The following is a 13,023-nucleotide window of genomic DNA, read 5'->3' as shown; positions in this document are numbered from 1 at the left end:
TGCTTTTTATATCTGTAAAGACAGAAGGTAAATGACCTGATTTCTCATAAATTTATACTAACAAATGGTAAAGCTATCCCTGTAACAGGCTGTGGAGGCCCAGAGGGCTGTGAGATGTCAAGGATCCCACATTTTCTAGACAACTGGCTCATAGATGACAGTGAAGTTGTCAGCCTTATGTGCTGGCCAGCTGACCTTTAACCCCAGGAAGATTTCTGTTAAGAGTCTAAGTCATAGTGCAGTCATAGTGCGGCTGGAAGATCAGGTCAATTTAAAAATCCCAATGACCTCATCAGAAATCGAATCCACAACCTTCCAGCTTGTAGAATACTGCCTCAATACCAAAACTAAACAAAACTATGAGAATTAAATATCACAACCTGTCCTAAATAGATTTAAATATTTAATTACTGTTCTTATTTTGTACCTACTGCATATGTTACTCGTGTTTAAATTTTAATCTTAAAAATAAGAGAAACTGTTGCTAATTTTCCTAATTAAGTTTGTCAAGGAAGTGAAAATGGTTGAGAAAAGTTATAAAGCAAATCTAAAATTACAGTATTATGAGACATCAGTGAGATTAAGCATCTTTATATACATACATTAAAAAGCCCCCAAAATGCAAATTTCAGCAGATGAACAATATGTCAAAATTAAAATTCTAAAATTTACTATCTTTTAAAGCAAAAGATGGTTATTGCATTACAAATATACATGTACTTGATCAGGACAGTTCAGATTATTTATTTAAATGTTTTTAGTCTTTACTCTATTTGAAAACAAAATCTCGAATGCAGACACAGGACCATTCTTTCAATCCAGGTTGGGCACAGCTGATTCTGAATAATAAGACAATAACAACACATACACATAACTCCTACGGAAAGAGAAATATAGAAGATATCTGATGTCAGAAACATAACCTATAATAATGGTAATGATATTATATAACATAAAAATCAATGTCCTTGGAAAGGATATCAGAAATTGCCATCTCATTTAGTTAACAGAAGTTTCAAATCTTTCTGAGCACTGATTTAGTGAGAGATTACAAGAGATCACCCAAACATATGGAGTTAAGTATCTTATTGCAAAGCGTGGGAATGAAGTTCCAATAGCTGAAGTCACTCGGAGATGAGAACACCGTGTACTCGAAACCTGTATAGGCAGGTATACTCCATGTGTCCATGATTAGATTCAATACGGAGCTCCACCAACTCAAACAGATTAACATCTAGGTTCTGCAACAAAAATAAAACAAACTTATCAAACATTAAAGGCAATTTAAAACTGGAGAACTGTTTCTGTCAGTCATTACAGATGAAAAATCAACCTTCAAAGTAAGGCACAATAAGCACCAGTGATTGTCAAAATGTACATGTTAACCACATTGTATATGTAATTGGGGTTACATATTTTCTGAAATTTAGGATTCTAAGGAGGTATAAAAAATGCCAGCTTTTATTGAATATATCAAAATACATATTACATACATACATATACACTTGAATCTGGAGACTGCATTAAACATGTTTATTTGTATTACACCTTATAATGCTATGTGGTAATGAACATCCACAATATCCACAACTCAATTCCTAGTGAAGTTTATCTTTAAATAACTATTAAATTGGTATGGGGCACACCAGGCTTTCTATTCAAGGACCACTAGGAATTAATGCCCCAAGGGCTGCCTGATGTGAGAAAACAATTTCCCTACATGTGCTACCAGAGTTAAGAACTTGGAGAAGTTTAAATTGCTGAAAACAAAGAAGGAAAAAGACACAGATCTGAAACAATATCAGTCAAAATAAACACTAAGCTAAACAGAGAGCCAACAAGTTTGTCCATTTTTACAGCGTTAATGATTAAACAGTAACACCAATTTTCAGCGACAAATAAACAAAATTTACATAGCTGATAGCTACAAGTTAAAGAAGCCTTGTTAAAATAATGATGTTCATACTTGGCACAAATAATGTACACCAGTGCTCTTGTGTGTATGAGGGGGGAAGGTTACTGGTAGTTACTATAGGATTCTGACGATGGTGTATAACACACTGACATATTGGGTTTTTGGACTTTATCCATCGTCCCAGTTTTTAAGATAACTAGGTCCAGTGATTGAGGCTAGCTCTTTCTAACGGACCCAACAGAATAGGTTTTTCCTTCACCTGAGGACGGAAACAGATCCAGTTTCCGAAACGTCGTGTTTTTATTAGTCATCTTAAAAACCAGGACGATTCCAAAAACCCAATATATCAGAAGGTTACTGGTGTTCACATGGTCGTCCCTCTTCAACCTTTGAACCAAATTCACAACTTTCATGGATTCTGGTATAAACGTTATGCAATTGGATTCATGTGTGATCATTTTTCAAGAATGGATTTAATTTTTTTAATAACAGATTTTATATTACTGCATACTGATAGGTACTGCCAGAAAAAAGGTCTGATGGAGCTTCATTCTAATTTAAGGGATATACTGATATGATGCCATATATAGGTCATACAGGAGATAAACTGTAGTCATCTTCCTCACATAATGACACCAACATGCAAAAGAACAATATCAATTGTCTTTAGAATGCATCATACCAGAATGTGTAACTGACCTGTTTCAACCCAAGAAGTATAAGGTGTTTAAATGGTACTATTTCTTGTGGACTTTCATAATATATGTACGAGATTCTTTTCACAATTTTTAATACTTTCTACTAAGTACTACTAACATCATTAACATGAAGGAATGATGCAACATGTTAGTTTAAAAGTGACCTTTACCTTAAACACTATGCCTATGAAGAAACATTATGAAATTCTTACATAGTGATTTAAGTTTGTTTCATGGTTCAGAACATATATTCAGCGCACAAAAAGATCTGACTTAGAACTCTTATATGGTGACTGAAAGTAGCAAGACTCAAAACCGGATGAAGACTGAAAGATGAGTCATAACGTCAAAGAGTCATAATATGACTCAGAACGCTTATATTAACTAAAATGTGTATTGTAATGACTAAAAATTGTAACATGAGTCATCACAATTGTTCAGTCATACACTAATTTGGAAGTCTCCCATTTGATTCTAGATCAACAAATTTCTTTTTACATTACATTCTTGATCTTTTATGGGTTTAAGGCACACTTAGGCCAAGGTGACCATGGGGAACCTGTAGCACACTACTAATTTCCGGCTACATTTGTTGCTACTATCCTTGCAGCATGTTGCTGGTGTGCATGCACCTAAATAAAAAGTTTTCTGTACTTGCAGTTAACTGGTTTCTTTGCTCACAAAATGCTGTATTTCAAACTGCAACTGCTATCGCAGTTTATATATAAATATATCCAAAAATGAAAACAGGAGAAAAAGAAAAACAAGATGGTGAAAATGACAGATATTTTGCACAGAAAATGTAGTCACAAATGTTCTGTTTAGTGAGTTAAATGCAGATGATGGAAAACTTTTTTGAAATTTTAGCAGAATGAAATAAATTCATTTTGAATATCTTCTTAACAAGGTTACACCATTAATTTCAAAACAGAAATGAAGACTTACACATATTAGAATTGATTAATTAATACATTTTTTTACCTTCTGTAGCATTCGATTCATTTCACATTTCAGATAGGAAAGCTGGCACCTGGAAGCAACTTCTAACTTTCTGCATCACAGCAAATTGCATGTTGTTGCTTTGCTCTAAATGCATCACTTAACATGGATAATTTTTATGAACTACCAGTTAAGTAAGAATGAAAGAAGGAACATAAAAAATTATATAAAGGATAACTTTGGAAATTAATTTACTGCAAAGCTGAGCAGTAAATAGGAGGAGGTAAGAATTTAATACAAAACACAGTTTCTGTATCCGGTATGCTTCTATATTTTTCATACTCTTCTGCACCAGATTTTCACTTATAATGAGAACTTTAAATAATATTTATTTATTGTTGTTATAAGCTATCTCAAAAGTTTAATTGTTGGAATTAGCAGCAAGATGTAAATTCAAAGTTTAATATTCAAAATTCCCATGAACTTTAGTGAGCATTAAAGTTACTTAGAATTTCCAAGCTACACATCATGATCTGTACATGCTTATCACATAACTTTTACTTGCCTGTACACTGAAATGTTGAAGACTAGTGCCATTCTGCTGATATGTGTACTTCCCAAGCAACACAGGTTCTGTGTCCTGCACGTCCTTCAATCCCTGCAGCGAATAATACTGAGGTTAAAAAAGTCAGCATTTCCAGCGGTCATTGTAGGATAAATCCAAACATAACATTAGAGTGAACTCTAAACTAACCACTGCAGTAGAGGAAGAAGTAGCACAGATAATTAAAAAGAAGACATCATCCAAAGAGCATATTTATTCAAATATGAGTTCCTTTATTGATACTTGACGGTTGTCTTACAATCGCACACTCAGAAAATACTGCACTGCCAACAGTTTCTTACATTACCAGTAGTACTATGTACATAACATTTTCAGGGCAGGTGATGTGGCTGTTTTGTAGAATACTGCCTCTTTCAGTTAAAGGCCATGGAATGGGATTTACAAGCAAGGGATACCAATGCTACAGGAAGTACAATCTCAAAATTTGATTCTGGAACATTTATATGATTCCACTTACAGATTTTAAGATGTCTTAAAAAAAAATAAGAAGAACAGCTGCACAAATTTTAGGCCATAATAAATCCATAAGAATATTTTGTCTATGTCAACAATTTTGAAAAAAAAAAAAAAAATGTTTCAGACAAAACATATGTGACTCAATGTAATTTTTGGTCTTGTTATATAGTAAGCTCATTTTCTCAGGTTTACTGGAAAAAGAGTACATGAACACTTTGAAACTGAAACCACATTTAACACAAATTTTTGTGTTACAAAATGTCAGTACCTCAAATTCTTGTATTCTAGTACAACATTTAACAGCATACCATATTATCATCAGAACCAAGGACATGCGAATTATATGCAATCCGTTAACTAACCCACACAGTGAAGTCCTTTGGGGCAGAGTCAATCCTGCCATATGGGGACAGGGAGCGGGGAATGTGCTCCAGACTGAAGGCACTGATCTGGATTAGCCCTGACAGTTTGATAACAAGAAACCCTTGGGAACCACTGAATGCCCAGCATTCACCAGGGTGTACACCAGGCTGCAATACAAAGAAATGACACATTTTCCTACATCTGAATGATTATAGTACATTTCTAGGATACTGACATGGGGTGATGTTCAATACACTGAAGAAATATAAATATGATAACATGGGGGGCACACAGTAGCATAGTTGGTTGAGGCACTATGCTACAAGCCAGAAGGTCATGGGTTCAAGTCCCAATAAAGTCATTTGATTTTTTTTCAATTGACCTAATCCTTTTAGTCGCACTATGGCCCTGGGGTCGACTCAGCCTCTAACAGAAATAAGTACCAGGAATTAATTAAATAATTTTCCTGGGGAGTAAAGTGTGGCCGACGCGTAAGGCTGACATCCTTACTGCCATCTTTGAGCCAACTGTCTAGATAATGTGGGAGCCTCAATGACTCACAACCCTATGGGCTTCGCAGCCTGTTACAAGGATAGCTTTACTTTTACATATTCTTTCACGTTTGTTCCATACGGATATTTCTATTCTTAACCATGGCGACAGAATTTACAGAATACGTATTAGCTGGAGGACAACTATAACTTTGAGGAAGAACTGTAATTTTTAATTTACTATCAACAAATCTCTGTACTGTACATAGTCACATATAGTGCAGTCTTCATGATAATGATTTTGAGCAGATTCTGCAAAACTAAAATGGTTCTTTGCCTTCCATTTCCCAGCAACAATTGTCATTACAGCAAGAGTAATAATTCACCTATCACTGTGAAGTAAAGCTGCCCCTGTGCTTAATTAATTAAGCATCATGCCCTGAAGATATCTGGAGGAGTGTAGAGACAGTTCCAGGATTAACCTCAGCACCAGATATAAATGAGTAGTCAGCTTCACAACCCTGCTGCCTTACCCCCCCCCCAAGGAAAGAGTTGCTAGTACCCACCGCAGGGGGGCTGAGTCGACTCCACTGCTGGTTTGGACACTGTGAAGCAGAGAAAAGTCTCTGGCCCCTAACAGGAATCGAACCTTGACAGCCTGTTCATCCAGCCCACCGCCTACTCACTATACCAAATGAGCTACTGTCTCTCTCTCTCTCCTATTATTGTCCATATCAGCATTTAACAATTCTTTCATTATTACTGAGTCATCCTTGGATGAACTGTACTTTTGTACTTCTAATCTTTATTATTAATGCTGTCTTTTGTTCCACTGAATTTCACATATATTTCATATCTGATCCCAATGAGTGATAACCTAGGAACGCCAATGAACTATACACGTGCCACTGTGAAAGGCTTTGTAGGATTTGAGGTTCTTGTAACACCTGTTATGAACAGTTCTACCTTTTGGGATGTAGTCAGTTAATGGTCAACTGATGTTTCAGAGGAACACGTCACCCCCACCTTCAAGGTCAAAGAATTGGTCAAGCAAGAAACTATGAAGAAGTAGGTAGCAAACAAAACACTGCTTGCCACCTGTTTCATGCTGATTTCTAGTTCAGCTAATTCTTCAACCCTGAAAACGGATGTAAAAATGCTCTTCCAAAATGTCAGTTGATTTTCGGCTGACTACATGTTATATCCCAGAAGACAGAATTCTTCACAAATCTTTGTTTTTCTAAACATTTCTGCTTTTCACATGCTGCAATATCAAACAATATCTCTGTGTCTAACAGCTTGGAAATGCAAAACTCATTTAAAATTACTAAATACACCAAACTGGACTTCACTCTGAATATAACGGTAACACCTATCCTTGCACTTCACTCGGAATGGTGATGGGGGAGTGGCGGTACAGATCCACCAATTCTTAACCCTGGCACTAAACTAACATAGAGCAGTCACTTTTACCACTGCCTTCACTAAATAGGAGGCTAAGTGGGCACTTAAGTTGGCCTGCATATCACTGTCCTTGCAGGGAATTCAACCTTAACAATCTAGCTTATACCCAGGCAATAGGCTGGTTCATTTATCCTGGCTCATGTTCCATCAGTTAAAAAAATATAAAGTAACTCTTTTCATATGGCTTAGGAGTCAAATTCACACATGCTTAACAAGAACAGAAAACTATACCTGTATAACAGTGCGAGGGTTGTTTGGAGGGTACCACAATGGGATACCCATCACAGACAGTTGAGGAGTCTTCGCCTGATAAGTTTCAGTACACCTCGTACTTATGACACTTCCACCTGCAGCCAGCCAAGATGATGAGAAAAGGATGTTGATAATATACATATAATAACTCTGATGAAATTAAAATATTGTACTTCAATCCAATGCCATGACATTTACGTTCAATGTATCCAGAAGTTATCAGCCCAGTGAATTTAAATGTTCTTTATACATCACATTTCAGCAGATTAAGTGCTCCTATTCATTACTGCCTATATTAAGGTTTATAAAATAGAAACGGGCGTTGTTCACAGAGCCATTACATAGCAATGTATCTATATGCTATAGTACAGGTATTACACCTTGCTGCTCCTTTATTTAATGAAGCAGTTCCCAATTCTCCTGAAGATTGGGGAGGGGGTGAGAAAAAAGAAACTGGGTGGGGGGGGGGAGTAACCACAGTTCACCGCATTGTTTAGTGTACAGACCTTACAGGGTATGGAAACTACAGAATGCCCCAAATTCAGTGTCTATAATGGGCTTACCTGAAGATTCAAGGGCATAGTCCACAAGACCAGTTTTATCTGCATCATACTTTGCCAAAGCCTCATCCACGATGGCCCGCACTTGTAAGTCAGTCAGTCCTGCCACACTACTATTGTTAGTTGTCCACGTTTCCTGTAAAGTGTCAGCCCATTGCAAGCCAGTTATTCAAGTCAGTAACAATCTACAGAATTTATCCATAACATAAAATTACTCATGACAGCAGATGTACCTAAATATTCAATTTTAGTTTTACATTTTAATCATATTCATATATAGAAACAGGCTTCAGACTTAATAGCTTCTACACAGAATGGTGATGCTGTCTCAACAGCTTACAGTCTACTCTTTTACTGAGAATGTTGATACAGCGCTAAATGGTAATAGGCAGTATCGCTACATAACAGGCCGGCTTCAAGAAATCGAAATCTTCATCTAAGGAACAAACAAAAAAACCCCATTTTTTTTTTAAATGTTAACTTAAATTTTCACTGTTTCAGAATTCACATCTATCTCATAAACAATCCAACTACCATCACCACATCATAAAGCTCACAACTTGAGTGTCTGGCATTAAACTATAAAGAGACAAAAACCTAAACGCATGAGCCCACACAAATTAATCAATTTTAAGGGACACAAATATTAAAAACTAAGCAAAGAACTGCAGGTAGTTAGTTAGTTATTTGGAGAGGGTGGGTTTCCCCATGCACTTAGACCTGTATTGGTCCATTGTGCTTCCCTCTATGATTTCTACCGTCTCTACATCCTACCGGTACTGGTGCTTACCATCAGTCCCGCCCAGCCAGCGAGACCGGTTCTACTAGCTGAGAGGTATCTATAATGCTTCCCCCATCTACCAGAGGTATTAGAGACTGCTGTTGGGCAGGAAAAGTCCGTAATTTGGCTCAGTGACCTCCTTAGGAGATATGAGGTTCTTTTACGTGCCGTAAAGCTACGACACGGGACCCACGGCTTAAAGTCCCTCCCAGAGGACTTGTTCCCTGAATTTTTCCGCCCTTAAAAATTCGACGACCTCCGCCGGGTATTTGAACCCGCGTACTACGAGTCATAAGGTGGGAACGTTACCTCTAGACTACGGAGGCCGCTAAGAACTGCAGGTAACTCAAAACTCAATCAAGTGTCCATAATGCATAAATATAGCATACAGATATCTTTCCTCCAATAAACAGAAAAAGTGAAAAGCTAAACCTGCTCATACAAGCATCCTTCATCTCAGCATTATACAGAGATGTGTGGCTAGCTTCATGCCACCAACACTTTACACCTACTGGGTCTCAAGAGATGGTCTGGATATTGTGACAATGTGACAAGTCTTGATCCTGCAAGGAAGTGAATCCCAGGTATCCAACTGCTGTAGCCTGCTACTTTACTGACTGACCTACTTCAGCTCATGCTAATATAACTGCTACAAAATAAAATTTAATTAAAAATCAAAACTACTTTCATTAGAGTTCTAAAGGTGAGGAAATCAAACCACACCATTCTGCTGGTGACAGTGGTTATGACGTCACGTTGCCGCTGCTGCTCCTGCCATTTGGCAAATTCATTCTGGATGTGTTCTGACACCGAAGCCATGATTAACTCCTTGGACTGCAATATAGCTTCCCTATGAACACAAGTAAAATGTTCTACAGATGCCATCACTATTGCATGAGGTAAAATATGAATACAGTGAAAAACTGTCTGTATGATATGTCACCATAAACTTCAATACTGGAATTCTAAATTTCTGCAATAAACTCGATGTTTATACAAAAAGGTTACCTCATTTGGCGCTGGAGTGTTAAGGTCAGGTTGGCAAGCCTGGTCTCTACATCACTGCGAGCGAGGAACATGTTGCTAACCCATGCACGCAAGTCTTCAGGGTTTCCTGAAAACTGTCCTCCTGTAGCACCCAGTAGATCAGCCAACACCCTGAACACATGTTGCTCAATAACATGTCCATCTACTGCCACAGAACCAGTATTACGCTGACAGCACCTACGTGACATCTGTGCCTGCTGTTCCTGCAGGCCACATATGGACACATCCAGAAAAACACTTCAGAAACATTACTTTGCAAGGTCTCATTTTCCTAATATTGCCCTTTTCAACTGCATGTGCTATAAAGCATTAAATGGTGAGACAAGTGTGAATTATGAATTGGAAATGATGTTTAAGGGAGCAGCTATAACCAATTTGTAGGTCAAAGTAAGTTAGCCTGTAGTTGTGATGAGCCTCCTGAATATGACGACTAANATGGCGGTAAGGTTGTCAGCCTTACGCGCCGGCCGCGCTTTACTTCCCAGGAAAAAAAAAAAAGTAAAGCTATCCCTCTACCAGGCCGTGAAGGCCCATAGAGTTGTGAGAGGTTGAGGCTCCCATATTATCTAGACAATCAGCTCAAAAATGGCGGTAAGGTTGTCAGCCTTACGCACTGGCCGCACTTTACTTCCCAGGAAAATTATTTCATTAATTCCTAGTACTCATTTCTGTTAGAGGCTGAGTAAACCCCAGGGCCTAGTGTGGCTGGAAGGATTAGGTCAACTGAAAAAATCCAATGACCTCATCGTCCGGCTTGTAGCATAGCCCCTCAACCAATTACGCTACCGCGTGCCCACAAGTATATAATTTAATGATTAATATCTGGATGTTAGAGGAAGCAAACAGGAAGATAAGAGAAAAGTATGAGGAGTTTCATATGTGAGATCTGAGGTTCTCACAGAAGTGACTATGAAGGGCACTAACATGTCAGATGTAATCTGTATCAAAGTGTTAGCCCCGAAATGCTTGCTGCTTGTTGGGTCTGCTCTCTGACCAACAAGATGGAGGCAGCATGTTCCTCTGAAACACTGGTGAACTTCTACCAGACTATACTGCATCACCCTCATGTGAAGGCAGCTTAGAATACCTCCACTGTAGCCCTGTGAGTCATAGGTGACCATTAGGGAACTTGATGCCTGGGGGGCATAAGTTGGACACCCTGTCACTGGTGAACATAAATACCGAGACCTGATCCAGCCTTGGATGCAAGGCTGATGACCTTGCTCTGACAAAATATTACTGCTGCAAAATCAAAAGAAGTGAAGACCAGATGGTCTAATTCACAATGGAAGAGACAAGTCTGGGAAAATCTTCTAAGGCAGGCTGTGGCTCAAGAAGGGGCATTTTGCCAATGATGTGGATGATGATGATATAGAATCACATCCTTGAAAACAATACTCTTCAGGAGTTTCATAGTTTGTACTCTTCAACAAACATCTGATGGTCAAATAAAGTAAAATGAGATGGGTGTGCTACTTGGTACAGATGAGAGAGATAACCAATGCATACAAGATTTTAGTCACAGAATCCAAAGGAAGAGATCCACTTAGGAGCCCCAGACACAGATACAAGGCCAATATTACAATAAATCTTAAAGGAATAAGGTGTGAGTGTGTGGATTGGATTCATCTGGCTCAGGATGAGGATAAGGACCAAATGAAAGTGAATATCATTATGTTATTTTTTTCCATGGGTTATATACTGACATTCTTCAGTATCAAACTATACAGCACCACACTGTTGCTATGGTGATGAACCTACAAGTTTGATAAAAGTTCATCAATTTCTTGACTGGCTGAACAACTACTGGTTTCCCAAGGATAACTCAACTGCACACATTTTAACGCTATGAGGCTTCTGAAAGCAAAGCCACATGAAAGAGTGGCAATAAGTTATATGTTATGAATATTAGAAATAAAGAAATATATAGTTGTTCGTGTCCGTGACATTCTTTAAGTCATACGTGTCCCCTGGGTAGCGCAAAATGAGCAACAAATCTCGCAAAGCTTCCCAAAAGAAAAGTGCAAACTTCTTCAAGATGCAACAAAACAAGAACTTGAGTGCTCTCTATTGGGAAGCAAAAAGCAAATTGGGTTAAATGATCCCAAATAAAGCCATTGGAAACCAACCAATATTTAGATAGAATCATAATCCTCAATGCAGAGATATATTATGTAAACATACTGAATGCAATTACAAGCGATATAAATGTACTTATTCTCTGTATTGAATTAACTCCATCTTTGTGTCTGAATAACAATCACAAGAATTAAGGAAACCTACGGTTATGAAAATGCAAAAACAGACTAAAATTTAAATTTCATAATGAAAGAGAAAGGCAATTCTGAAAATACAATTTCATATGAAAAGAGTGAAAATTATATATCAACACAATACCTGTAAGAGTCTTAGCCGGCTCTGAATATCACGCAACTCTTTCCGCATTAGGACTTGGTCACTGTCTCTTATCAGCGATTGTGTTGCAGCTTCTTTTCTCAAAGCCTGCTTTTGCTCTTCCAATTTGAGCCCCCACTCCTGCTCATGAGACTGACTCCTTTCGGCTTGAGAACTAAGATGATCCACTTTCTGCTGCATTTGCTGCAGGTAATGTGTCAGCTGTGAGAGTGAAGCCTTCTGTTCTTCCAAAAGCTGTAAAACAAAATTCCTTTACTCAGAATAGACACATATTGTTTTCTCTTTAGTCTGAGAAAAACAAATATTTGTAACACCTTAATCTGTGACATTTCTTTTTATAAAGCCAAAATTTGCATTAGCCCAGATCAGAGTAGTTTCGGACCCTGGCTTCTGATCTGTCTGCTGAAACTATGACTATCCTTGTCCCAGATGATTTTCATTTTCTTAGCAGTTTTGTCAGAAGGTCATGGGTTCAATTCATATTGAAGTCACTGATTTTTCAATTGGCCTAATCCTTCCAGTCGCACTATGGCCTTGGGCTTGATTCAGCCTCTAACAGAAATGAGCACCAGGAATCTTCCTGGGGGTAAAGGGCGGCTGGCACGTAATGTTGACAACCTCAATGCTATCTGTGAGCCGACCATCTAGAAAATGTGGGAGCCCTGATGTCTCACAACTCTACGGGCCTCTATGGTCTGTTATAGGGTTAGCTATACCTTTTGTTAAGCCATTTTTAGAGCTATAAATACAAGTCACAATTCAAATGTTCATACTCCATTTCCTAGCAAACAAAACAAATTTCAGCATTATGAACGATGTCTATTGTTTCCTCGACCAAAATAGCATTAAAGTATGTAAGCAAACTTTTTATTTTGGGATTGTTACACAAATTATTACAGTCACTGTGACACAGATTTTCAACACACACAGAAAATGTATTCGTGAAAGGAAAATTTGCCTAAAACGAAAACAACTGAAAATGTGCATAAAAATGCAGTATACATATTGTACTTGCAC

The 13,023-nt window shown here is 37.8% G+C and overlaps 1 protein-coding gene across 3 annotated transcripts in view; it reads right to left on the bottom strand.

Annotated features, from left to right (window-relative positions):
- Nucleotides 1-251: 251 nt before the first annotated feature.
- Nucleotides 252-13,023, bottom strand: part of LOC111873126 — a 52,461-nt gene continuing 39,689 nt past the window's right edge. For all 3 annotated transcript variants that reach the window (XM_033754977.1, XM_023867560.2, XM_023867561.2), the window contains 8 exons: nt 11,989-12,240; nt 9,553-9,794; nt 9,268-9,394; nt 7,767-7,899; nt 7,183-7,298; nt 4,996-5,163; nt 4,118-4,210; nt 252-1,241 (listed from right to left, as the gene is read on the bottom strand). In XM_033754977.1, coding sequence (XP_033610868.1) covers nt 1,125-1,241; nt 4,118-4,210; nt 4,996-5,163; nt 7,183-7,298; nt 7,767-7,899; nt 9,268-9,394; nt 9,553-9,794; nt 11,989-12,240 — 1,248 coding nt within the window. In that variant the 3' untranslated portion in view covers nt 252-1,124. The remainder of the gene's footprint in view (nt 1,242-4,117; nt 4,211-4,995; nt 5,164-7,182; nt 7,299-7,766; nt 7,900-9,267; nt 9,395-9,552; nt 9,795-11,988; nt 12,241-13,023) is intronic.

The sequence above is a fragment of the Cryptotermes secundus genome, unplaced genomic scaffold (genome assembly GCF_002891405.2).
Source record: "Cryptotermes secundus unplaced genomic scaffold, Csec_1.0 scaffold246, whole genome shotgun sequence".
Taxonomy (NCBI): domain Eukaryota; kingdom Metazoa; phylum Arthropoda; class Insecta; order Blattodea; family Kalotermitidae; genus Cryptotermes; species Cryptotermes secundus.
The sequence above is the reverse complement of the archived record's forward strand: the minus strand, read 5'-3'. Positions and strand labels throughout refer to the sequence as shown.